Source organism: Coregonus clupeaformis, chromosome 24 (assembly GCF_020615455.1).
Source record: "Coregonus clupeaformis isolate EN_2021a chromosome 24, ASM2061545v1, whole genome shotgun sequence".
Lineage (NCBI taxonomy): Eukaryota > Metazoa > Chordata > Actinopteri > Salmoniformes > Salmonidae > Coregonus > Coregonus clupeaformis.
In genome coordinates, this window is record NC_059215.1 from 59805741 (window position 1) to 59831983 (window position 26243).

General features: G+C 41.6%; 2 protein-coding genes, 1 pseudogene and 3 gene segments (V, D, J or C); 3 read left to right on the forward strand and 3 right to left on the reverse strand.

Moving 5' to 3' along the window:
- Positions 1–228: 228 nt before the first annotated feature.
- On the forward strand, positions 229–1620 carry LOC121580055. The gene is made up of 6 exons (XM_045206940.1): positions 229–240; positions 442–546; positions 719–775; positions 954–1112; positions 1226–1382; positions 1442–1620. Exons 1-6 carry the CDS (start codon positions 229–231, stop codon positions 1585–1587), a joined length of 636 nt encoding a protein of 211 aa, XP_045062875.1. The 3' UTR covers positions 1588–1620.
- Positions 1590–5980, forward strand: LOC121580033. The segment is given in 3 exon segments: positions 1590–1644; positions 4791–4850; positions 5550–5980. Coding segments are annotated over 3 exon segments (432 nt in total).
- An 860-nt stretch (positions 5981–6840) lies between these two features.
- Positions 6841–8087, reverse strand: LOC123481849 (annotated as a pseudogene).
- A 2009-nt stretch (positions 8088–10096) lies between these two features.
- LOC121580039 lies at positions 10097–11771 on the forward strand. The segment is given in 3 exon segments: positions 10097–10112; positions 10566–10625; positions 11299–11771. Coding segments are annotated over 3 exon segments (393 nt in total).
- A 136-nt stretch (positions 11772–11907) lies between these two features.
- Positions 11908–14307, reverse strand: LOC123481812. The segment is given in 2 exon segments: positions 11908–13373; positions 13493–14307. Coding segments are annotated over 2 exon segments (423 nt in total).
- Positions 14308–15524: 1217 nt separating this feature from the next.
- Positions 15525–26132, reverse strand: LOC121580031. 2 transcript variants are annotated; one of them, XM_045206904.1, is made up of 23 exons: positions 25798–26132; positions 25070–25272; positions 24761–24865; positions 24398–24493; positions 24193–24303; positions 23918–24041; positions 23387–23750; positions 23195–23262; positions 22849–23101; positions 20803–20963; positions 20188–20410; positions 19860–20029; positions 19363–19612; positions 19107–19249; positions 18678–18939; positions 18382–18503; positions 18036–18270; positions 17764–17909; positions 17330–17576; positions 16970–17103; positions 16614–16857; positions 16275–16423; positions 15525–16170 (listed from the first exon to the last, which is right to left on the reverse strand). In XM_045206904.1, exons 1-23 carry the CDS (start codon positions 25826–25828, stop codon positions 15932–15934), a joined length of 4080 nt encoding a protein of 1359 aa, XP_045062839.1. In that variant the 5' UTR covers positions 25829–26132; the 3' UTR covers positions 15525–15931. The 2 variants fall into 2 exon arrangements, with proteins under 2 accessions (XP_045062839.1, XP_045062838.1); XM_045206903.1 differs by having other exon boundaries at positions 16970–17106.
- Between the last annotated feature and the right edge of the window lie 111 nt (positions 26133–26243).

Sequence of the window (26243 nt, forward strand, 5' to 3'; positions counted from 1 at the left end):
TTTAGATATAACACAAATATCAAACAAGTAAGAGTTTCTAAAATGTGCGTGTGTGTCCGCGTGAGTGTGTGAATGGTAGTGACAGACAGTAGTGCCCGTAGGCGGCCCTTGCGACACTAGACAGCCGGACCCTGGTCTATAGTATTTACATGTCATCATGACAAGTCCTCTGCCTGAAGGAAAAAACTTTGGATTTCAAGTCTTCCTCATTCACTCCTCAAGTTCCATATGAAGAGCAAAGTGAGTAAAAATCCATATTTTTATGTATGATATTATTATCAGATTATCCTGAATATTTAGCGATTTTTTTGGTGAAAGTTGCTAGAATTAACTTGAGGGTTGATGAGAAAGTGAAGCTATATACATATTCAGAAAAGAAAGCCATGTACGGAGGGGTTGGGAAAGGAAAGTCTTCTCTTTCTGATGTGCTTCCTCTGTCAGATTCGGACGACCACGTGTGTCCTATTTCTATTCACAAGTCTTGGCGTATGCTCAGGAGGATTTGGGAATCCTGTAACAGATGACGTGAGCAGGCTGATGTTATTGGTAAGAGCTTCTACATACTCTAACCTGAACTGTATTATGCTAAACTAGTCTGGTGATTTATTTAGAGTTTATTCCATCATAAAAAAATACTTTAAATGTCTTCTTTTGATAAAGAAAATGGGCTAAACTGGGCAAAAATAAATGACCAAATAATCCTAATTTATTTTTACAGAAACACAATATTCCAAAGGATTATAACATTTCTATGCATTATATTCCCAAAGAGATGGTGAGTAGAATTTCTCAAAAACAAAACATCATGCAGAAACTTTAAGAGGGTGGGAAGTTGTGGTGGGTGGTCTTAAACTTTGGCAGCATTTTTGTTGATGAACATTTTTGTTTTATTTGGAATCTGTAGAATGGAATCATATGTAACCTAGTCGGTTTTCTCCCTTTTCTTACTCCAGAGTGGTGTGTGCTGGGTTCTACTGAATATCTATCCACTGGAACAAAGCCTTAGGGAACTGGCCAGGGTGTTTGGTGCCATTTCTTCCAACAAAGATAATATTATGATCTTCATCACCATGCTGCAAAATCTACGCTTCAAATTAGATCATGAGGAGCTGGTAATGCCTGTCAGTTCTGCCAAATGTAGACCCAGTTACTGTAGATCCAGTTTATTGACTGTATTAAGTGATGCAACCATCCTGATGTTTACTTTGTTTCTCTGTACTTCCAGGAGGCAACAATGCAAGTCTTTAAATGCCACTATAGGGCGGTCAAATGGCCGTCTGGGCAGTATTTTGACTATATCAGAGACATTTTGAATTCTGCAGCTCAGGGAGAAGGAGGATTCCGCTGTGTGCCTCCACCCTGCCATGCCCCTACTACACCAGGTAAGAAACAATCCCCAACACACAGTATCCATTCAGCCCCCACATACAGAATTCACAAGTCTCTTCCTCACAGAGCGTGTTGTTGTCTCTCTCAGGAAGTGAACCACAGGACCATGAACAGACTCGGTCAAGGGGGAGTCTGCTGTCCCTGCTTCTGATCCCAGTCACAGCCTGTGTGCTCCTCATAGTGTGGGCAGTAAGTTAACAATGTGGATGGCTTGCTCAGGCTGTATGACCTTGTCCGGTCCAGGAGACCTACAGGGTATGCAGTTTCTTGTTCCAGCCCAGCACTACTACTACACACCTAAATCAACTCTTCAACTAATCATCAAATGTGTTAGTACTTGGCTAGAACGAAAGCCTGCACACACTGGCTCTCCAGGAGCAGGACTGAAGAGCACTGGTGTATGGTTTTGGATGCTTCAACGTGATACTCTGTTCCACAGATTAAATCTAGAAGAGGAGGCTTCCCAGAGAGTAACCTTGACAGAGGCCATAGAAGGCTGTCCCCTGATGTGGAACGGACCATAACCATCCCTATTCCATTACTCACCAGTCTACCTGACACACCAATAATGGGGGAAGCCTGATCACCACTGAGGGAGCAGATGAAGCCAACATGAAGCACTGCATAGAGAGCAGAAAGCTCCCCCTCTGGACTGGTGTCACTCTGAACTGGTATCTCTGTTCTTCTTGGGTGATATCTCTGAGAGAACAGAGCTGAAATCTCTGATTTGGTATCTCTGACAAATCGGAGCTGATATCTCTAAAATATATGGGCTGATATAGTGGTCTCACTTAAACAAGGGACAACGGCGATAAGACATGAATCAACCGCTTACTAGAACTATATAATTTGGACTGTCATAGATTTTGACACAACACCATGTATCACAGGTTCCTACCTTATCTATGTCTGTCTAATCAGAGATTTTGACATTACCAGATACATTCTCGACTGAGACTGAATTTTGTTGTTGCCTAAAGATCTATTGCTGCTGTGTGGCCACAGAGTGTGTGCTGACACTTTTTATGTCTCACCCCCTCTTTGAGTCACATCATCAGTGTGTGTGACTACAGTATGACAGTTTAACTACCAGCAGTGTGTGTGTGTGTGTGTGTGTGTGTGTGTGTGTGTGTGTGTGTGTGTGTGTGCTGTGAGTAAGCTACCCTGTTCTGCATGATCTCAGTGAGGGCCATAAGAGGGGCTTGTTCTCGCCACAAAAGAAAAGAGCCGTAGGCTGAAGGAAATACCAGTTCCATGCTAACCGACAGAGACAGATCCTTATGAATCACAAACCGTTTGATCCTCAATCCCCAGACAGCAGGAAATCAGGATTCTCTGCCATCTCCTCTCATGCTACTCTATCACACTCATTATGAAACCTTCCCACTGGGCACGGACGTCAATTCAACATCTATTCCATGTTGGTTCAACTTAATTGCATTGAAATGATGTGGAAACAACGTTGATTCTACCAGTGTGTGCCCAGTGGGTTAGGACTGACTGGTTTCAAGCATAATGTATAGCTAATCTTTAACTCCCCTCTAGTGGTCAGATACAGTAACTATACTTGGTTCCGTCAGCACCAGCAGTAGGTCTCAGCTGTAGCAGTGTAGTCACCGTACAGTCTGACTGAGGGAGGTTTTGTATCTCTGTATCACTGTGTGTACACCTAGGCACTTTATGTAGATAGTGTAGTTTAGATAGTGTTTGTAGTGTACATGTGTCTCATGTTTGAGTCCAGCGTCATTCACAGTCACATTCACAGATCTAACAGTCAGTAACCTGCTCATGAAAATAGTTAATATAATGCTAGAAGATTGCATCAATTTAAATCAGACATTTGGTTTAGGTCCATATGAGGACTTGTTTTGGGGGGCTGAAGTAGTTGTAACTTTGAAGTAATGTTGAGGTCATAACCCCTTTTGTTTTACTCCTGTAGATCTTGCTATGGACAGGTATTGTGTTTCAAAACATCATAACTTTTATATACACTTTCAGGCCATAATAAATACTATAAGTCATAACCATGATGATGATGGTCATGTGATCTGAATGATTGCTTTAGCACCATATTGTAACATGTCACAGTTGACCTCATCTAGTGACCAGTGTTCCATGTCACTGTCTCTTTCCCCTCAGATAGTGCAATCTGACTGAGGGAGGTTTTTGTACGGCTCTGTATCACTGTGTGAACACAACACTACTGCTGTGGTAACTCTGACAGTAGTAATATCCTGCATCTTCAGCCTGGACTCCACTGATGGTCAGAGTGAAGTCACTCCCAGATCCACTGCCACTGAATCTAGATGGAGTCCCAGACTGAAGGGTTTTAGCTAAGTATATTAGGAGTTTAGGAGCTCCTCCAGGTTTCTGTTGATACCAGGCTAGATAGTTATTATTATACACATTACTGCTGGTTTTACAGTTCAGAGAGACTGTCTGTCCTGGGAGAACAGTTTCCACTGCAGGAGTCTGAGTCACAGTGTACTGTCCTCTGCATTCTGAAAAATAGAATGAAAACATTTCTATAAATTAAATATTACATATAGTAATGAATAGTTCTGAATATAAATATGATTATTGATATACATTACTGTGGTGTAGATTTAATACATTTTCAGATGAAGATGGTGATAAAAGTAATGGTTGTTGTGGGTTCTGTTGTCATGAAGGACAGCTCTCAGTCATGAAGTGTTCAACTCACAGGGATATAAACACTCTTAGAGCAGCGGGGGCGATGCATTATTCAAATGAAAGTCTCAAATCTATTTCTGTTTCCAAGAACGCTCACATCTTTAGAATGTATTTTATCCTGCATGTGTTATCTTGTATAACATCAAACAGCAACTTTTTACTCATATCACTAATGTATGACGTTTTTTAGGCACATCACCATTGTATTTTTATTCTGATGATGATCAGATATAATTAACTGTCTGTTCACTCATGCTTGGTCTCTTATGTAAGTTCCTCTAATCAGTTAGTGAACACTTCTCTAAACTAAAGCTGGTAGGATTCCTCTGGTAGTGTTGTCTGTCCTCTGTGACTTTACCACCACTGTTAAATCTGAGATCAACATCTTTAATAAAGGAATATACAATATGGATCACTATCACTACTGCTGCTGCTGTTGTCTTTCATATGGACAATATGGAGGAATACTAGCAACACTGGATCTAATGCTGGACTGTACCTCCAGACTAGGAGAACACCTGGAAAAAATACTCATATCTGGTTTTAAGATGCAATTCATATTTGTATTATCTAGAAACAGGTTATATGAAGTGTTTGTTCTACCTGAAAGATGTTAAAGTGTATTTGTGTTGATGATGATTCAGTATGAGTGATCTTCACTGTAACAGCTGCAGCATCACAACACAGAGAGGTTTTTGTATAAACAGTAATAGGGATTGTATCACTGTGGTACACTTTTGGTAGCGGCACCAGACTAGATGTTGGAAGTAAGTAACAAGCTCTCTTGATATTTATTTATGATTACACTTATTAAGTATGTTATTCTTACACTGTGTCTATGAAAATATTGCGATTTTAGATTTTCAAAATGTTTTAAATTAATTTTGACTGAGCCTTCTTTCAAATAACATTTTTTAAAATCAAAATGTTAAATTGTAGGTTTATTTGTATGTCTGATTTGTATGATTGCAGAAATAACTCTTAATTCTGGTATGATGACAATTTAATAGTATTGGATATAGTAGTCATTATTGTTGCGTTGAGTTCATGGTAGCCTTCACTGTTAGTGTGAAGATAAAGGGTCTCAGTTATGTTTGTAACCAACTTCATGAACTAACATGGTTGATATGTGATTAAAACTAATTTATGCTCAAATTCTGCAAATACTATGAATATGAGAAGGCTATTCTGATCAGATCAATTCCTAAATAATATCTGTATGACATGTATAACTGACGCTGTATGACTTGTAACTCTACTTATTTAATACTTGTTCGGTTCATTAATCTGCTTTATCATATTACAGTTTGTGTTTTCTCCACATCTTTTACCAATCTAACTTTTACATTAATATTTAGAGGGCATTTCCAAATCACTTTATTTTGATGTGTCCTTTGCTGAAGATAATCTCTTACTGTAGCTGTACTTGATGTAGTTCCTTAGTTGATGTGTTCTGTTTGTTCCAGGTAACAGTGTCCCCACCCTCACCGTCCTGCCCCCCTCTAGTGAAGAGCTGTCCAGTACAACAACAGCCACACTGACGTGTCTGGCCAACAAGGGCTTCCCCTCAGACTGGACCATGAGCTGGAAAGTGGACGGGACCAGCAAGAAGCAGGAGGCCAGTCCCAGGGTCCAGGAGAAGGATGGCCTGTATAGCTGGAGCAGCACCCTGACTCTCACTGCCCAGGAGTGGACCAATGCAGGAGAGGTGACCTGTGAAGCGCAGCAGAAATCCCAGACTCCAGTCACCAAGACCCTGAGGAGGGCTGACTGTTCTGGGTAGGACCCCTCAGTCACACACCCCTGTGGAGAGAGGATGCTGGTTCCTCTTCTTTGACTTGCTTTGTTCTAAAATCAGTCATTCTTCAATCTAGTGATCACTCTGGTGTAGACTAACAGGGGGGCTTGGCTTGAGTTCATGTGTCAATCCATTCTGTAGATTGAGATTTTGTTAGTTTTAGATTTGATGTGATCTGTTTTTATTCACTATCATGTTTGCTTTGATGCTTTGATTGTGTGATAATGGATTAAAATAAAGATTTCTTTTTGGAATGCATATTTTTGTTGTTTTTATTAATAAACTGGATCATAGATACTGTATATTTGCAATATTCTGGAAAAATATGTATTCAGTAAGGCTGATTAATGGTGTCTTTAACAACTGTCAAGTCTAAAACTCACTCTAACATTATAATTGACCAGTATTTCATACTATCACAATATACTGTAATATAATAGAAGAGCTGCTGCCATGGTAGTAGTTGACTGTCTTCATTCATCAGGATACTGAGTCCGTGTCAGACGTGTTTGACTTGACAGACTTTACAGTAATAAAATAACAACTATCAAACAGTCAACCGATATCTTGGACTCTCAAGTGTGTTATAGGCTGTGATTTGAAGCTAAATATATATTTTTTAAATACAAATATTACAAGTGCCACTACTTCAAGATATAGCAGTGTTTCCCAAACTCGGTCCTCGGGACGCCAAGGGGTGCGCGTTTAGTTTTTTGCCCTAACACTACACAGCTGATTCAAATTATCAAAGCTCGATGATTAGTTGATTATTTTTTATCAGCAGTGTAAAGCTAGGTCAAAAACCAAAACGTCCACCTCTTGGGGTCCGAGGACCGAGTTTGGGAAACGCTGCTATATAGTGTAGTGACAGTCTTCTCTACCTCCAACCCCTGGGGACAGAGTGAACATCTGTTGAGCAGTGCTGCTCTATTCTGGGACAAGCAGAACCACTCAGCCCTGTCTATGTAAATCTCAGTTTCACTCCCACAGATACCAATCTAGTAGTTGAACAGTTTCACTGCCTGAAATACCCTGGACTGGGCCAGATGTGAGGGAGTGGACTGGTTTTAACCTCTATGGTGGATTCAGGGAGGGACACATAACAGATATGCCACAATGTAATTAATGACAGATAAAATGGATATTATACTTTACGTAGATAGTGTATGTAGTGTACATGGGTCTCATGTTTGAACCCAGCATCATGTCTCATTCACAGATCTAACAGTCAGTAACCTGCTCATGAAAATAGTTAATATAATGCTAGAAGATCACAATTTAAATCACACATTTGGTTGAGGTCCATTTTGGAACTTGTTTTGGAGGGCTGAAGTGATTGTTGAGGTCAGAACACCTTTTGTTTTACATCTGTAGATCTTGCTTTACATATTGGAAGGTAATGTGTTTCAAAACTTCAAAGAAATGTTATATACACTTAAAGGCCATGACAAATATAACAGGTTATAACCATTATGATGATAATGATGATGATGATGGTCATGTGAACTGAATGATCGCTTTCTAACCATATTGTCACATGTCACAGTTGACCTCATCTAGTGTTCCATGTCACTGTCTCTTCCCCCTCAGCACCTGCAATAGGTCACATCTGTAGCAGTACAGTCACTGTGCAGTCTGACTGAGGGAGGTTTTTGTATCACTGTGTGAACACCCAGACACTGTTGAGGTAGTGTAAACTCTGACAGTAGTAATCTCCTGCATCTTCAGCCTGGACTCCACTGATGGTCAGAGTGAAGACACTATGAGTTCCACTACCACTGAATCTAGATGGAGTCCCAGACTGAAGTGTTTTAGCATAGTAAATAAGGAGTTTAGGAGCTCCTCCAGGTTTCTGTTGATACCAGGCGAGAGAGCGATAAGAGGTCCCTGCTTGATGCACATCACTGCTGGTTTTACAGTTCAGAAAGACTATCTGTCCTGGGAGAACAGCTTTCACTGCAGGAGTCTGAGTCACAGTGACCTGGCCTCTGGATTCTGAAATAGAGATATCATGTAGAAATAGCATTAAATTGTTAATATATTTTTCCATATAGCATATGAAATTAAACTGTAATGAGGTTATATAGCCTAATAGTGTAATGGTCCGGGTCATTTTCTATCAAATATATTACCTTGGAGACAGAGGGGCAAATATCCAGATGAAGATGGTGATAAAAGTCATGGTTGTTGTGGGTCCTGTTGTCATGAAGGACAGCTCTCAGTCATGAATGTTAAACTCACAGGGATATAAACACTCCCAGACCACTGAAGCATGTGCTGTCTATGCATAGCATCATCACTATGCAAATAATCTTCTGGTCTTCTCCCCATCCATCATTTTTCAGTAAAGTGTCCTACATGTAAGTAGTAGCTTAGTGGTTAAGAGCGTTGTGCCAGTAACCGAAAAGTCGCTGGTTCTAATCCCCGAGCCAACTAGGTGAAAAAATCTGTCGATGTGCCCTTGAGCAAGGCACTTAACCCTACTTGCTCCTGTAAGTCGCTCTGGATAAGAGCGTCTGCTAAATGACTAAAATGTAAATGTAAATGTCTTCCTGGACAGTCGGACGTGATGTAGAAACATGATAGCTATGTAATCACTGATATGGTTTCTGATATAAGTGCTGAATGGGGACTGATATAATGACTTTAGACATCTACATGTCGAGCATAACGTTATTACTGTGTTATTAGACCAGATAGTATCTGCTTTCTGTCTCCCTCCTGTGGTCAGGGTTAGTAACTGCAGTCTGTGTGTTGACCGTGTGATGCTGCTGCTTTAAAGGGGAGATCTCCAGAGCTCTGAAGTCTCCAGTCTCTTTCTTCACCTGCTGCTCCCTGGAACTACCACAGTGGTGTGAGTGAGGTTGAATGGGTAATGTTTAAGGGCTTTATTGTATGTGTTTGAATTATGTTGATTAAATTCCAGCTATTCAAAACAAAGGTCATCTTTAGGGGTTTTGATCATTGCACATCATCTCTATTCTGATTGGTTGATGGTTTTCCTTGAGTTATTCAACAGAGTCAACATGTAGTTAATGGTCAGGAGAAACATTTAGTGATCATTTATGATTTAATGTCTTCTAGACATAGCGGCAGGTAACTTAGTGGGTAAGAGCGTTGTGCCCAGTAACCGAAGGTTGCTGGTTCTAATCCCCGAGCCGACTAGGTGAAAAATCTGTCGATGTAACCTTAAGCAAGGCACTTAACCGTAATGGCTCCTGTAAGTCGCTCTGGATAAGAGCGTCTGCTAAATGATGTAAATTTAAATAGCTCTAGTTTGACTCTTTTTGTTGTTCAGCTCTACTATACACTGTGTCATTGTACTGGATCATCTCCTCCCCTCAGCACCTGCAATAGGTCACATCTGTAGCAGTACAGTCACTGTAAAGTCTGACTGAGGGAGGTTTTTGTTTCACTGTGTGAACACCCAGACACTGTTGAGGTAGTGGACACTCTGACAGTAGTAATCTCCTGCATCTTCAGCTTGGACTCCACTGATAGTCAGAGTGAAGTCACTCCCAGATCCGCTGCCACTGAATCTAGATGGAGTCCCAGAGTTAAGAGAACTTCCTCGATAAACAAGGAGTTTGGGAATGGATCCAGGTTTCTGTTGGCACCAGGCCATACAGGGCATAGATTAACCACAGTTAGGGATGCACATCACTGATGGTTTTACAGTTCAGAGAGACTGACTGTCCTGGGAGAACAGCTTTCACTGCAGGAGTCTGAGTCACAGTGATCTGTTCTCTGGATTCTGAAAAAATAGAATAAAAACAATTATATGAATAAAATATTTCATATAGTAATAAATTGTTCTGAATATAAATATTAACATTGATATACATTTCAATGGTGCAGATGTAATTAATTTTCAACAGTAAATTCTGAAAAGTGTAACATTGAAAGCAGAGAGCAAGTGTCCAGATGAAGATGGTGATAAAAGTCATGGTTGTTGTGGGTTCTGTTGTCATGAAGGACAGCTCTCAGTCATGAAGTGTTAAACTCACAGGGATACAAATGAAAGTCTCAAATCTATTTCTGTTTCCAAGAACGCTCACATCTTTAGAATGTATTTTATCCTGCATGTGTTATCTTGTATAACATCAAACAGCAACTTTTTACTCATATCACTAATGTATGACGTTTTTTTAGGCACATCACCATTGTATTTTTTATTCTGATGATGATCAGATATAATTAACTGTCTGTTCACTCATGCTTGGTCTCTTATGTAAGTTCCTCTAATCAGTTAGTGAACACTTCTCTAAACTAAAGCTGGTAGGATTCCTCTGGTAGTGTTGTCTGTCCTCTGTGACTTTACCACCACTGTTAAATCTGAGATCAACATCTTTAATAAAGGAATATACAATATGGATCACTATCACTACTGCTGCTGCTGTTGTCTTTCATATGGACAATATGGAGGAATACTAGCAACACTCGATCTAATGCTGGACTGTACCTCCAGACTAGGAGAACACCTGATACACAGAAGAAGGAAAAAATACTCATATCTGGTTTTAAGATGCAATTCATATTTGTATTATCTAGAAACAGCTTATATGAAGTGTTTGTTCTACCTGGAAGATGTTAAAGTGTATTTGTGTTGATGATGATTCAGTATGAGTGATCTTCACTGTAACAGCTGCAGCATCACAACACAGAGAGGTTTTTGTATAAACAGTAATAGGGATTGTATCACTGTGGTTGACTTTTGGTAGCGGCACCAGACTAGATGTTGGAAGTAAGTAACAAGCTCTCTTGATATTTATTTCTGATTACACTTATTAAGTATGTTATTCTTACACTCTGTGTCTATGAAAATATTGCGATTTTAGATTTTCTAAATGTTTTAAATTAATTTTGACTGAGCCTTCTTTCAAATAACATTTTTAAAAATCTAAATGTTAAATTGTAGGTTTATTTGTATGTCTGATTTGTATGATTGCAGACATAACTCTTAATTCTGGTATGATGACAATTTAATAGTATTGGATATAGTAGTCATTATTGTTGCGTTGAGTTCATGGTAGCCTTCACTGTTAGTGTGAAGACATAGGGTCTCAGTTATGTTTGTAACCAACTTCATGAACTAACATGGTTGATATGTGATTAAAACTAATTTATGCTCAAATTCTGCAAATACTATGAATATGAGAAGGCTATTCTGATCAGATCAATTCCTAAATAATATCTGTATGACTTGTAACGTATTTAATACTTGTTCGGTTCATTAATCTGCTTTATCATATTACAGTTTGTGTTTTCTCCACATCTTTTACCAATCTAACTTTTACATTAATATTTAGAGGGCATTTCCAAATCACTTTATTTTGATGTGTCCTTTGCTGAAGATAATCTCTTACTGTAGCTGTACTTGATGTAGTTCCTTAGTTGATGTGTTCTGTTTGTTCCAGGTAACAGTGTCCCCACCCTCACCGTCCTGCCCCCCTCTAGTGAAGAGCTGTCCAGTACAACAACAGCCACACTGACGTGTCTGGCCAACAAGGGCTTCCCCTCAGACTGGACCATAAGCTGGAAAGTGGACGGGACCAGCAAGAAGCAGGAGGCCAGTCCCAGGGTCCAGGAGAAGGATGGCCTGTATAGCTGGAGCAGCACCCTGACTCTCACTGCCCAGGAGTGGACCAATGCAGGAGAGGTGACCTGTGAAGCTCAGCAGAAATCCCAGACTCCAGTCACCAAGACCCTGAGGAGGGCTGACTGTTCTGGGTAGGACCCCTCAGTCACACACCCCTGTGGAGAGAGGATGCTGGTTCCTCTTCTTTGACTTGCTTTGTTCTAAAATCAGTCATTCTTCAATCTAGTGATCACTCTGGTGTAGACTAACAGGGGGCTTGGCTTGAGTTCATGTGTCAATCCATTCTGTAGATTGAGATTTTGTTAGTTTTTAGATTTGATGTGATCTGTTTTTTATTCACTATCATGTTTGCTTTGATGCTTTGATTGTGTGATAATGGATTAAAATAAAGATTTCTTTTTGGAATGCATATTTTTGTTGTTTTTATTAATAAACTGGATCATAGATACTGTATATTTGCAATATTCTGGAAAGAGATGTATTCAGTAAGGCTGATTAATGGTGTCTTTAACAACTGTCAAGTCTAAAACTCACTCTAACATTATAATTGACCAGTATTTCATACTATCACAATATACTGTGATATAATAGAAGAGCTGCTGCCATGGTAGTAGTTGACTGTCTTTATTCATCAGGATACTGAGTCTGTGTCAGACGTGTTTGACTTGACAGACTTTACAGTAACCAAAATGTCCACCTCTTGGGGTCCCGAGGACCGAGTTTGGGAAACGCTGCTATATAGTGTAGTGACAGTCTTCTCTACCTCCAAACACCCCTGGGGACAGAGTGAACATCTGTTGACAGTGCTGCTCTATTCTGGGACAAGCAGAACCACTCAGCCCTGTCTATGTAAATCTCCGTTTCACTCCCACAGATACCAGTCTAGTAGTTGAACAGTTTCACTGCCTGAAATACCCTGGACTGGGCCAGATGTGAGGGAGTGGACTGGTTTTAACCTCTATAGTGGATTCAGGGAGGGACACATAACAGATATGCCACCATGTAATTAATGACAGATAAAATGGATATTATACTTTACGTAGATAGTGTATGTAGTGTACATGGGTCTCATGTTTGAACCTAGCATCATGTCTCATTCACAGATCTAACAGTCAGTAACCTGCTCATGAAAACAGTTAATATAATGCTAGAAGATCACAATTTAAATCACACATTTGGTTGAGGTCCATTTTGGAATTTGTTTTGGAGGGCTGAAGTGATTGTTGAGGTCAGAACACCTTTTGTTTTACATCTGTCGATCTTGCTTTACATATTGGAAGGTAATGTGTTTCAAAACTTCAAAGAAATGTTATATACACTTAAAGGCCATGACAAATATAACAGGTTATAACCATTATGATGATGGTCATGTGAACTGAATGATTGCTTTCTAACCATATTGTCACATGTCACAGTTGACCTCATCTAGTGTTCCATGTCACTGTCTCTTCCCCCTCAGCACCTGCAATAGGTCACATCTGTAGCAGTACAGTCACTGTGCAGTCTGACTGAGGGAGGTTTTTGTACGTCTCTGTATCACTGTGTGAACACATATTTACTATTGGGATAGTGGAAACTCTGACAGTAGTAATATCCTGCATCTTCAGCCTGGACTCCACTGATGGTCAGAGTGAAATCACTCCCAGATCCACTGCCACTGAATCTAGATGGAGTCCCAGACTGAAGGGTGCTTATATAGTAAATGAGGAGTTTAGGAGCTCCTCCAGGTTTCTGCTGGTACCAAGCTAGACACTGTTCACCTGAACCACCACAATTCCCATAAGGATCACTGCTAGTTTTACACCCCAGAGAGACTGTCTGTCCTGGGAGAACAGCATTCACCGCAGGAGTCTGAGTCAAAGTGTACTGCCCTCTGGATTCTGAAAAAAAATACTTCAACCAATTAGCAAGTACCTCCTTTAATCCTTTAACACGTCTTATTGTGTTAATTCTATCATCATTTCAGTGTACCAAAATAGTTTAACATAAAACCAAGCAAATACAATTCTCACCTTGAAAGCAAGTGTCCAGATGAAGATGGTGATAAAAGTCATGGTTGTTGTTGGTTCTGTTGTCATGAAGGACAGATCTCAGTCATGAAGTGTTCAACTCACAGGGATATAAACACTCCCAGAGCACTGAAGCATGCACCGCCAATGCAAAGTATCCTCTCTATGCAAATGGTCTTCCGAGGAACAACCAACACCATCAATGCTGAGAAAAGGATTTGATGCAAGGGCTCTCTCACCATGTTATCTAAAAATAACGTATGAGTAAGCAAAAAGTAGATGCCTGTGCTTCCAGAATTCTAGTGGCTACTTACTGTGGGGCTCCACTCCAGACAATCTGTTGAGGTTAAAAATAGGATTTGGTCTCATGCTCCCCCCAGTGGTTAAAGCTGGTAACAACAGAAACCTCAGCGTTTCGGTGAACCTAGATAGACAGTAACAGAGATGATACAGTATTGACACTTAAGTACCCAAACAGTCAGGCAATCAAACTCCATTCAAATGATTTTTATCTAAATTAGTTCACTTGAAAATAGCCCTAAACACACAGTGAGTTTGCTAAAACACAAATGTACATAAAATACACAAATATGTACATAATAGCAAGCCTTTTGTTTGGCAAATCATAATGCAAAATCAAGTGTTCAGAATGTCATGTGGTTTTTACCAATTCTCGTTAGAGGATTCACTCAAGCAAATCCCTTTAAAAGGTTTCGTTAAGTTCATTGAATAGGTCCCTTTATCACAACACATTTACATTTAAGTCATTTAGCAGACGCTCTTATCCAGAGCGACTTACAAATTGGTGCATTCAACTTAGGATAGCCAGTGGGACAACCACATCTTGATCACAGTAAGTACACTTCTTCAAACAAGCAGCTGTGAGAACTTTTCAGAACTTTTGTAAAACATCACAGTATGGTTGAAATATATATGGCAAATAGAAATCCTATATGGATGGTGTTAAGAGATAGATGGGAGGTATTGAATAGAGTTGAAGGATGGGACTAATAACAAATAACAACAAATAATAACAAAGATAGCTAATAATGTAAGCATACTGTGTCCATAATAAGTATATAGGTTGTATGTTGGGAGCTTTTGGGAAAGAGCACAGTTAGAAAGATATGGCATTTAGAAGCAAACCGGATGGACATCATGAAAATGATCGGAGAGGTTGAGAGTAGAAGAAGTTCAGGAGCAAAAAAAAATAAATATATATATATATATATATATAGATATAGAATTATTGTAAAATTAACTCTGTCCATAAGGTGTAGATAGTAAGTATAGACCGGAAGTAGAGGCCTGGGCGTTGTTGTTCACTAATTTACTACAAGTAGGGAAAGGATGGTGGGGTTGAAAAGTAATAAAGGGGAATATATATATAAAAAATAAAAAAAACATGGGGGATTGGAAGTGATGCAGACAATTACATTGATAGAAGATACAATCTATCTGCAATATTAAGCTGATCCATCCCCCCGAAAAAAATTAAAATAATAAAAAAAAATTTTTAAAAATTAATTTAAAAAATTTAATAAACAAGCAGCTGTGAGCAAAGTCAGTGCAATCAGGGACAACTACATCTCGATCACAATAAGTACATTTCTTTAAACAAGTCAGTGCTAGCAGGTGAAATAAGTCAGGTGTTAGTTTAGACAAAAGACAGTGGTAGTAAAGGGGGGGGTAGAAGGATTACTATTATACTATTCCAGGTATTCCTTAAAGAGGTAGGGTTTCAAGTGTCTCCGGAAGGTGGTCAGTGACTCCGCTGTCCTGGCGTCGTGGGGGAGCTTGTTCCACCATTGGGGTGCCAGAGCAGCAAATAGCTTTGACTGGGCTGAGCGGGAACTGTGCTTCCGTCGAGGTAGGGGGGCTAGCAGGCCAGAGGTGGATGAACGTAGTGCCCTCGTTTGGGTGTAGGGTCTGATCAAAGCCTGAAGGTAAGGAGGTGCCGTTCTCCTGACAGCTCCGTAGGCAAGCACCATGGTCTTGTAGTAGATGCAAGCTTCAACTGGAAGCCAGTGGAGTGTGCGGAGGAGCGGGGTGACGTGAGAGAACTTGGGAAGGTTGAACACCAGACGGGTTGCAGCGTTCTGGATAAGTTTCAGGGGTTTCACATGTGCACTTAGTGAAATACATGACAAAAAAAAACATTCAGATAGTCCATTACACGTAGATTTAAGCACCTATACAAAGGTTAAATACATGTGTCTGATTTCCAACAGAATGAATGGGATGGATGTTGAGTCTCTTCAGCAATATCCAACAAAGCAACAGCGCCTCTTTGATAGAATACAGAACCTCTCTGAAAACAACACAGGAGATAGGAGAGACACAGGTCATTGTAGCTGTTTATACACCTTTTCCAGAGGTCATTGTAGCTTTCCTGTGGCGCTACAAAACTGTCTTCAGATGATCCCAAATCCTTCCTCATTGTCAGATTGGAATAATACTCAGGTTCAGTTGCGTCGCCCTTGTCTGGCACTGCTCTGCTGTTTTCATGAAGCCCTGGTCAGCCATCATTTGGGAGATCTCTGCATAAATGTGTTCCAGTTCAGTGTTTCCCCTTAGGTCCTCTTGGATTCTGTCACTGCCCCATATGTCGAGGAGGGCTTCAGTCTCCTCAATGCTCCAGGGGTGATCTAGTTCCCATGGTGATGGATAGCTGCCTGATTCTGGAGAGCCAAAAAACAACAACACATAAACAAAGGCCCAACGTTGATAGTATAACGTAAAAACAGCATTTACTGTACAGAGATTAGGAGATTGTTTCAGTTACCTGTTCCGTGGACTTGGCTACCTGGGACCTCTCCCATGTCTGTGGCGCCATTCGATTCCTCAGCCAGAGAGTCACAGGATAGATGCTTGTTCCTGAATATTTGCACAAACTGATCGTAGAATTTGCACTCCACATTTTCTCCTCCACTCCTGGGAAAATAGAACATGCTTATTCTTCATATCTGGTTAATTTATGAGCTTTGCTGTGCTAACATGTGCATGGCAAACCTCTGACCATGAATACAAAACTGTTCCATCAGTATGGCGTCTTCATAATCAATTTGCAATTATAAATAGTGGTTATCAACTTCATATCCATATCTTATCCCCCATGGCTTACTGTTTGCTCTCGCAGAACTGGCGGAAGTTGGCCTTTAGCCGCTTCACTCTAGACTGGCACTGTTCGGCTGTCCTCAGGTAGCCCTGGTTGGCCATGGCCTGAGAGATCTCGGTGAAAATGTGTCTGTTTTTGGTGCAGCCCTTTAGATCCTCCTGGACCTCATCACTCCCCCAGAAACTGAGGAGGACCTGGGTCTCACTGTCGCTCCAGGGGAACTTGGAGCCGTCAGTTGGAGGACGGCTAGCTGAAGACAAAGACACCCAATGAACACATTATTTACAGTGGAAAGGGGTTTAGGTCAGTTGAAATAAGACAACTCATAGAACGTTTCAAGGTATGGTATGGCTTTGCTTTACCTTTCCTTTGGTCAACCTCAAGTGTAGACTCGCAGACAGCAGCTTCCTCATTGTCTAACGAATCTTCGGCCAGACTGTCGAAGTTGAGCTCCCTCGATAAAATCTCCTCCATCTGATCGTAGAACTTACACTCCCTTCTGGGGAAACAAAAGATTAGACATATGGTTCAGAGGGAATTGGATCATCATATCCTCTGACCATATGTACTATGTAACAATACCAGTGATAAAAACAAGACCGCAATTACATGGTTTATTAATGAGATGAAATTGAGTAAATCATTGATTTCCGATGTTGTAGTGTAATTTATAAAGTGAATAACTAGACATAAAATAGTAGTTATAAATCCTTTGCACTCACTTGTCATGGTGGAAGCTGGCCTTGAGTCGTTTGATGCGTGTGTGGCACTGCTCAGCCGTCCTTATGAACCCCTGGGCCATCATCCTCCGTGAGATGTACTCAAACACGTGTCTGTTCTTCAAGCAGCCGCGTAGGGAGAGCTGCACGTGGTCCTCGCCCCAGACCCCCAGCAGAGCCTGGGTCTCCCAATCGGACCAGGGCATCTTTCTGCTGGACTCTGTCACAGCGTAACTGGCTGAGCCCTGGCCTTAAAAGATATATCTGTTTTTGGGAGGCTTTAGGTGGCTACTAAGTACATTTTTAGAAGATTGATTATGACTAGGGTCCTGATTTGACCTGACCAGGACAAACAACTGTTGGCACTGACACAGGAAAAACACAGGGCTCTAATTACATTAGACTTAGAGGGTAAGGATGATGAGGAGGCACCATACATGTTTCCTGATCTGCTTCCTCAGTGGGATCTGGATTGAAGTCATCACACAAATCAACAATCTCTGCATCGGGGGAGAGAGTGTCGTTGCCTAGCACCGGCTCCAGGAACCTGAAGTATCTGAAAAGTAAGGGCTCCCCTCCGACTCTGTAGGTACGATCAGAGGTAGAGGGAGGTGGAGAACAGTGGGAGATGAAGGGTTAATTTGCAACAGGTTCCAATTTAGACACCAAGACTCACCTTACCCACAAATTATCTGTGCTTTCCACTTACTTCCTGCTGTGGAGACACCGTCGGTAGGTTTTCCTCAGCCGCTTAACCCTCGAGTGGCACTGCTCAGCCGTTTTGAAGTGCCCCATGGTGGCCAGCTTCTCCGCTATGTCGGCGAAAATGTGCCCGTTGCGGACGCAACCTCGGAGGCTTGTCTGGACCTCCTCGTTCCCCCACAGCTCAATGAGGGCCAGCGTCTCTGGCTCCGACCACGGGGTGTATCTCATCTCATCAGCACCTGCTCCGGGAGACATTACATTGGAAACCTCCAGATCGTAGGTACCGCCCTGCTGATTGGATTGACTGAGTCTACAGTGTAAACATATAACCGTCTGTAAGATCACTGTACCTGTGTACTGGTCTACTGATTGATCGTCTCTTTCATCGTACTCATCAATGGAGACCGCTTCATGCCCAAGTATTCGCTCCAACTGATTGTAGAACTTGTATTCCACTCCCTTTCTTCCACATCTGAGAATAGCAGACAGAAAAGGAAGCCATTTTGAAATGAAAAAAATGTGGGTCGAAAATGTTTTGGGATGCAGTATTCTGGCTATGGGTTAGATTAGAGTACGCTTATGTTTCTGTAAATTAGTATCAAACATCAGAAAGTGTCAAATTTAAACCTGTTGGGTACAAACATACTTTTTCCTGTCGTAGCACTGACGGAAGTTGTTCCTCATGGACTTGACTTTCCAACGACACTGCTCTGGGGTCTTGGAGTACCCTTGGTCATGCATCTTTTCTGATATGTCCATGTAGACGGGGCCGTTGTGGACAAAGTCTCTCAGCACCCTCTGAACCTCATCCTCCCCCCAGATGTCAATAAGGGCTAGGGTCTCAGGATCCGACCATGAGCCTGGTGTGGTCCTCTCAGAAGTGATGTTGTTGTCTGCTTCTGTAGACTCTAAATACAAAACAGCCCAATAACATAAAAGTTTCCCCGTTTAGACTTGGAAAAGGTACTTGTGTTGAGGAGACGGCACCTACAGTAGAACCAGTAACTAAATATGATATACCCATGCAGGGTGTCATTAGAAGGTTTGCATAGTTTGAAATGAGCTGAACTTTTACCTTGAAGTGAGTCACTGTTTGATTCCTCTGATATGTCATTGGTCAAGTCTGTCACCACTGTGCTGGTGGAGGGAGGCTGCCTTTCAAGTATTAGTTCCAAAATATCGTAGAACTTAAAATCAACCTGCTCAGACCCAGATGAACTAGGAACAACACAGGAAGAGAGAGATTGCAAAATTAGAATCTATCTGTAATCCAATCTACATTAGCAAAATGACAAATGTATCAATAATAGAAGCTGAAAGGCAATGGTTACCTGATGGTTTCCTGACACTGCCGATAGCTGGCTTTCAAGCGCTTTATCCTGGTGTGGCACTGCTCTGCAGTTCTGTAAAAGCCACGGAAGTTGAGCTTTTCCGAAATCTCTGAGTATATGTGACCGTTGTGCGGGCAGCGCTTCAGGTTCTGCTGCACAGTGTCATCTCCCCAGAGCTCCAGGAGGATCACCGTCTCGCCGTCCGCCCAGGGGACCTTCTTCCTGTCTTCTGGCACGCCCACAGCAGCCTCTGGATGGATCAGAGTCAAAGGGAAAGAGTGTGTGAGAAAGATTGTCCAAATCCCAAACCATCCACTCACCCTTATCCCTAAACCCTTGTTGACTCCTCCTCACAGATATCAAAGAATGAGTCAGATATGCTAGGTCGAGTTTCTTCCCCATCCTTCCATACCCATACAGGAGTGCTCAAGTTCATCCTATTATATTTTACTAGTGAAAGAGGTACTGGTTAACCAGTAGAGAGAATGTGACCATACCTCTCTCCTGGAAAGAGTAAACAGAGCACTCGTTGTCTGCTGACCATCCTTCTCTAGACTCCATGTCAAGACAGTTTTCTGACACCTCCACGTATGAGGGAAGCTCATTCCCCAGTATTCTCTCCAGTAGGTCATAGAACTTGCATTCTACTTGCTCTCTTCCTTTCATGCTGCGTTTGGGGAAAGAAAACAAAGCACTTTTCTGGCTCAAATAGACAAAATGTAAGCCATGACAGGATATCAAAGAAGAATATAAAGGCCCGAGCATAGATCCCTGTGGAACTCCCAATGCACAAAGCAAATGATTGTTAAACTATAATTGACATACTTGTTCTCGTAGCACTGTCGGAAACTCCGTTTCAGTCTTTTCACCCTCGTCTGGCACTGCTCTGCAGTCCGGATAAAGCCCTGGGCAGACATCTTTTGGGATATCACAGCAAAAAGGTGACCATTTCTATGCATACCCCTCAATTCCCTCTGCATTTTGTCCTCTCCCCATATGTTGATTAGGGTGAGGGTCTCCAAGTCTGTCCAGGGAACACTTCTGGTTCCTTCCGTGGAAATAGAGACAAACACAAGAGCAGTGATCACTGACTATTAATCATTTACATTTAACATTTTAGTCATTTAGCAGACGCTCTTATCCAGAGCGACTTACAGTTAGTGAGTGCATACGTTTTCATACTGGCCCCCCGTGGGAAACGAACCCACAACCCTGGCGTTGCAAGCGCCATGCTCTACCAACTGAGCTACACAGGGCCATTTGATTGATTTTGTTGAATCACAATGCACATTCCAAATGTAAAATCAGCTGTATTAACATTCTAGCAGTTTGACCTCTTTGTAAGATGTTGGGCAACATGCTGCATGCAAACACACATTAGTCCCTTTCCCAAGAGCCAATATTATGCGATTTACCAAGACAGGCACAATAGGATCATACCAATCTCTTCTAGACCAGAGTGGCCAGGGAACTCCCAATCTTCAGTGTCTTCTAGCTGGTCATCTGTCACCTCTTCAACATCATAGGTGACCTCAGGAAATGTTGAGGAGGACACATTCCCAAGTATTCGCTCTAGCTGGTCATAAAATTTGCATTCCACTCTGTATATAGGGAATGGTTTCAGTGTGAGAATACAGACAAGCACATTCCAGGGATATTTTCCCCATGTCCATAACGTGCCAGAGATAAAAAATAATAATTATTTATTAAAATATATATATATATATATATATATATATATATATATATATATATATATATATATATATATATATATATATATATATATATATATATATATACACACACACACACACACAGTGGGGAGAATAAGTATTTGATACACTGCCGATTTTGCAGGTTTTCCTACTTACAAAGCATGTAGAGGTCTGTAATTTTTATCATATGTACACTTCAACTGTGCGAGACGGAATCTAAAACAAAAATCCAGAAAATCACATTGTATGATTTTTAAGTAATGAATTTGCATTTTATTGCATGACATAAGTATTTGATACACCAGAAAAGCAGAACTTAATATTTGGTACAGAAACCTTTGTTTGCAATTACAGAGATCATACGTTTCCTGTAGGTCTTGACCAGGTTTGCACACACTGCAGCAGGGATTTTGGCCCACTCCTCCATACAGACCTTCTCCAGATCCTTCAGGTTTCGGGGCTGTCGCTGGGCAATACGGACTTTCAGCTCCCTCCAAATATTTTCTATTGGGTTCAGGTCTGGAGACTGGCTAGGCCACTCCAGGACCTTGAGATGCTTCTTACGGAGCCACTCCTTAGTTACCCTGGCTGTGTGTTTCGGGTCGTTGTCATGCTGGAAGACCCAGCCACGACCCATCTTCAATGCTCTTACTGAGGGAAGGAGGTTGTTGGCCAAGATCTCGCGATACATGGCCCCATCCATCCTCCCCTCAATACGGTGCAGTCGTCCTGTCCCCTTTGCAGAAAAGCATCCACAAAGAATGATGTTTCCACCTCCATGCTTCACGGTTGGGATGGTGTTCTTGGGGTTGTACTCATTCTTCTTCTTCCTCCAAACACGACGAGTGGAGTTTAGACCAAAAAGCTATATTTTTGTCTCATCAGACCACATGACCTTCTCCCATTCCTCCTCTGGATCATCCAGATGGTCATTGGCAAACTTCAGACGGGACATGCGCTGGCTTGAGCAGGGGGACCTTGCGTGCGCTGCAGGATTTTAATCCATGACGGCGTAGTGTGTTACTAATGGTTTTCTTTGAGACTGTGGTCCCAGCTCTCTTCAGGTCATTGACCAGGTCCTGCCGTGTAGTTCTGGGCTGATCCCTCACCTTCCTCATGATCATTGATGCCCCACGAGGTGAGATCTTGCATGGAGCCCCAGACAGAGGGTGATTGACCGTCATCTTGAACTTCTTCCATTTTCTAATAATTGCGCCAACAGTTGTTGCCTTCTCACCAAGCTGCTTGCCTATTGTCCTGTAGCCCATCCCAGCATTGTGCAGGTCTACAAATGTATCCCTGATATCCTTACACAGCTCTCTGGTCTTGGCCATTGTGGAGAGGTTGGAGTCTGTTTGATTGAGTGTGTGGACAGGTGTCTTTTATACAGGTAACGAGTTCAAACAGGTGCAGTTAATACAGGTAATGAGTGGAGAACAGGAGGGCTTCTTAAAGAAAAACTAACAGGTCTGTGAGAGCCGGAATTCTTACTGGTTGGTAGGTGATCAAATACTTATGTCATGCAATAAAATGCAAATTAATTACTTAAAAATCATACAATATGATTTTCTGGATTTTTGTTTTAGATTCCGTCTCTCACAGTTTAAGTGTACATATGATAAAAATTACAGACCTCTACATGCTTTGTAAGTAGGAAAACCTGCAAAATCGGCAGTGTATCAAATACTTGTTCTCCCCACTGTGTGTGTGTATATATATATATAATTATTTTTTGTTGTCTTAGCACGTTCTTATGTAATGTACTCACTTCTGCTGGAGAGACTGACGAAAGCTGTTCTTCAGTCGTTTGATCCTGGTCTGACACTGCTCTACAGTTCTCATGTAGCCTCTCTCAGACATACTTTTGGAAATGAGAGTGAATACGTGCCGATTTTTGACACAGCCTTTCAGAACTCGCTGCACAGAGTCTTTTCCCCAAATTTCTATCAGGTTTAGAGTCTCATCATCAGACCAAGGGACTTTGGTGTCAGTCGTCATGGAATAGGCAGCACCTTGGGGTTCTTGACACAAAAGGGTAAGTAAAACTGTCATGTATTTTCTTTTACCATGTACTGTATTTTACATTTCATTCAGAATGAACAGAAATTCCACACCTGTGTATTCTCCCCATATCGAGATGAGAGGAGATTCACTAGAAGATTCGATATTCACTGGAGAATCCCTGTAAAGGAGGAACACAGAAATTCACATAAAGCAGATTTAAAACCCCCACAAAAGAAACGCAATGGCATCAAAGGCATGCTGGGAGACACACCAATATGAGCAACTTCAATATCAGTTCTTACTGAAACAGAGGTGAATCTGCTTGCCGTTTCCCGGGAACCTCCGAATTGTCACTCATTTTCCTCTTCCAGGGCAGTGTCTGCCCTCTCCTACTCTCATTGGCTGAAAATGGCGTTCCCTCCTCCATAATTTCATCCTTTTCGATTCGGTCCCTCTGTTCATTTCTCTTCTGTTTTGTTCTCTCAGATATCCTCCTCTTGCCAGTCTCCAGATTTGATTGGTCAATGGGAACTTCAATAATCTCTTCTTTATTTGGATGATCAGAGTGTTTTTGAGTGTGTTTGTCAGCAGTAGTCACCGGTTTTGTGACTGGAGGGAGGGACAGAGAAGAGAGGATGCAGTCGTCCATAGGTAAAGAGCGAGTGTCTGAGAGAAAGAGAATGAGAGGCTCAGTAAATAACTGCAACTTCTCACCCGGTTAGCTACCACAAACAGTCAAATAATGAATTAATAATTCTAACAATCAAAGCAAAGTGATACAGTAGCAAAGATCATGACTCATCAGTCATAATTATCCACTGACCCAACCTTACCTTTTACGTAAATGTGTCCAAGATTTCTGTGATGTTCAATTAAAGCCTTCATCTCCTCTGGGGGAGTCGCTGACTGCAAACACTCATCCAGAACTGAGGGGGCTCCATCAAGCCATGACACCATCTGAGAAAGAGCCCTTAGTCATCACAGGTGTGCATTAGCAGTGGTAGGTTAAAGTTTAATACAATACATGCTGTATTCTGAAGGCTAACTGAAGGCAATAGTCAAGGTGAATATGTGTTGTGAAATAAGATGTTCAGTTCAATGGTAGCACCTGTGCAAAGTCTGGTACAGGCAGCAGCTCCTCCAGTCTGGAGAGGAACTCCCACAGGAGAATCTCCAGTGCTGTGTCATACTTCTGGCCGTACTGTACTGGGAACACCTCCTGGGGGTTAGAAGACATAGGAAGAAAAAAAAAGTGAGAGAGAGAGAGAGAGAGAGAGAGAGAGAGAGAGAGAGAGAGAGAGAGATCATCTTACCAGGAAGAAGTGCTCTTTCACACCTGGGTCTTGTAGCAGGGTTTGGACCAGCTCCAAGAAATTGGCCCCGGAATCCTCTACTTGTGCATCTGTCCCCTGTAACATGCACACACACCACAGGAGATTCATTACCCAAACTCTGTGTGTATTTCTTCCTATATATTAAATGTATTTTATGCACAGGAGGACGTTGAGGGGAGAATGGCTCATAATAACAGCTGGAATTGAGTGAATGGAATCAAACACATGGAAACCATGTGTACCATTCAATTTATGCCATTGCAGACATTACTATGAGCCCGTTCTCCACAATTACAGTGCTACCAGCCACCTGTGGGTTAATGTGTATAGTAAATCACTCACACAGTGGTCCCTGGGTGTAGTAATGGAAGCTTTGATTCTGTCCAGGTGGGGCTGGATGGTCTCAGGGTCGACTTGGTGATCACCACGACACAACTCCAGAACCAGCTATGGTCACAAAAAAAGTATTTCAACACTATCATTGGCACTGTGCGCTACTGGTTTACTGCTTCAACTATCAACCACTTTTTCGACAGATTGGAGGGAACTAATACGGTGTTACCAATAGCTAAATGTACAAAAATAAATAAACAACATTTCAGTCACTAAATAAATCCATGTGCAGACACACGTCTCAACAGAGATGCTAACCCTGGCTCTCAGTCCCAGAATGAGTTGGGCCCTCTGCCGGTAAGTCAACAGCTCTGGAACCATCTCTGTCACCGAGGTGACAAACTCCTCCAGCATCCCGTAATGCATGACAAGTCCTTTCTGCACAACTTGCCACATAGCAGCTGACAGAAGTTGCAAGGGTGGGGCCAAAAGGCGCAAATAAGAAATTGATAGAAGGGGATCTGCGAGAGAGAGAGAGAAATAATTATGCTCACACATTAAAACACTACTAAGATCTACCAGCACATTGGGTATTTGCTCTTCCAAAGACATTACATCATAGGACTGACAGGGCAACAGTGTCAGGGTGCCCTCTACTGGCCCTCCAAGACAAAAACAATGCCACATTATTTATTTAGCCATCCCATGCTTATACTGTATTTGAGAATATTAATTAGTGGTGAGCCTTTGTGTTGGGGAACATATGGGTAACGTCATCTTAATTTTTTGCCTTTAAACAATTGCACATAGCCTAAACTAAATATGAGCCGCAGGATACACGCTCACGAGGATGGCACCAGCATGCAGATGCATAACAAACTCAACTCTATAATGCTGCGTTCAGGTCGGCACTAGTAAACTCGGAAAGTTCCACTATATACACATTGTATATAAAGCAATGATCGCAAGCAGATGTGTATAAGAAACGTAGGCCAAACACTGCCCAGGTGGTGAAAGAAAATCAGTATTTCGAAAAAGTCACGCACCTTTGTAATTTTCTCTACGGATTCTTTCCATTGCTTGTTTCCGATTTTCAAAAAATATCCGACAGTGTCGCAAATATATCTCAATAACAGGGTTATTTTGCTTGTGGTAGTAGTGTCAACGCAAACTAAAATGCTCTGATGCTATCTTGGTAAAATGTGGATGTATTTCTAATAAAAAACGTGCATCATTCTGCAGGAAGAAAAACATATCTTTGGGCGCATAAATCATTCGAAAATATAAGGAGACTGCTTCTCTCAGTTTGAACGTGTATGACCGCAAACAAAGATTCTGGTCTAATCCGCTTTAGTCCGGATCACATGAAGCCTGATTCCCCCATTTGTTGTGGAGAACCACAATAGCCCCGTTTTGCTAATGAAGGCCACTAGGTGGAGTCACCGCCACTTCCGGGTTGATTTTAAGGACTATGGATATAGACCAAAACCGC

Excerpts from the sequence above, each read along its gene's own strand:
- LOC121580055 (XM_045206940.1), top strand. Across the intron at positions 776-953 it reads ATTATATTCCCAAAGAGATG|AGTGGTGTGTGCTGGGTTCT; the intron begins GTGAGTAGAATT and ends TTCTTACTCCAG. Across the intron at positions 1,113-1,225 it reads AATTAGATCATGAGGAGCTG|GAGGCAACAATGCAAGTCTT; the intron begins GTAATGCCTGTC and ends CTGTACTTCCAG.
- LOC121580031 (XM_045206903.1), bottom strand. The coding sequence starts at position 25,828 with ATGGAAAGAATCCGTAGAGAAAATTACAAAG. Across the intron at positions 25,273-25,797 it reads CCGTAGAGAAAATTACAAAG|ATCCCCTTCTATCAATTTCT; the intron begins GTGCGTGACTTT and ends TCTCTCTCGCAG. Across the intron at positions 24,494-24,760 it reads CTACACCCAGGGACCACTGT|GGGACAGATGCACAAGTAGA; the intron begins GTGAGTGATTTA and ends TGCATGTTACAG.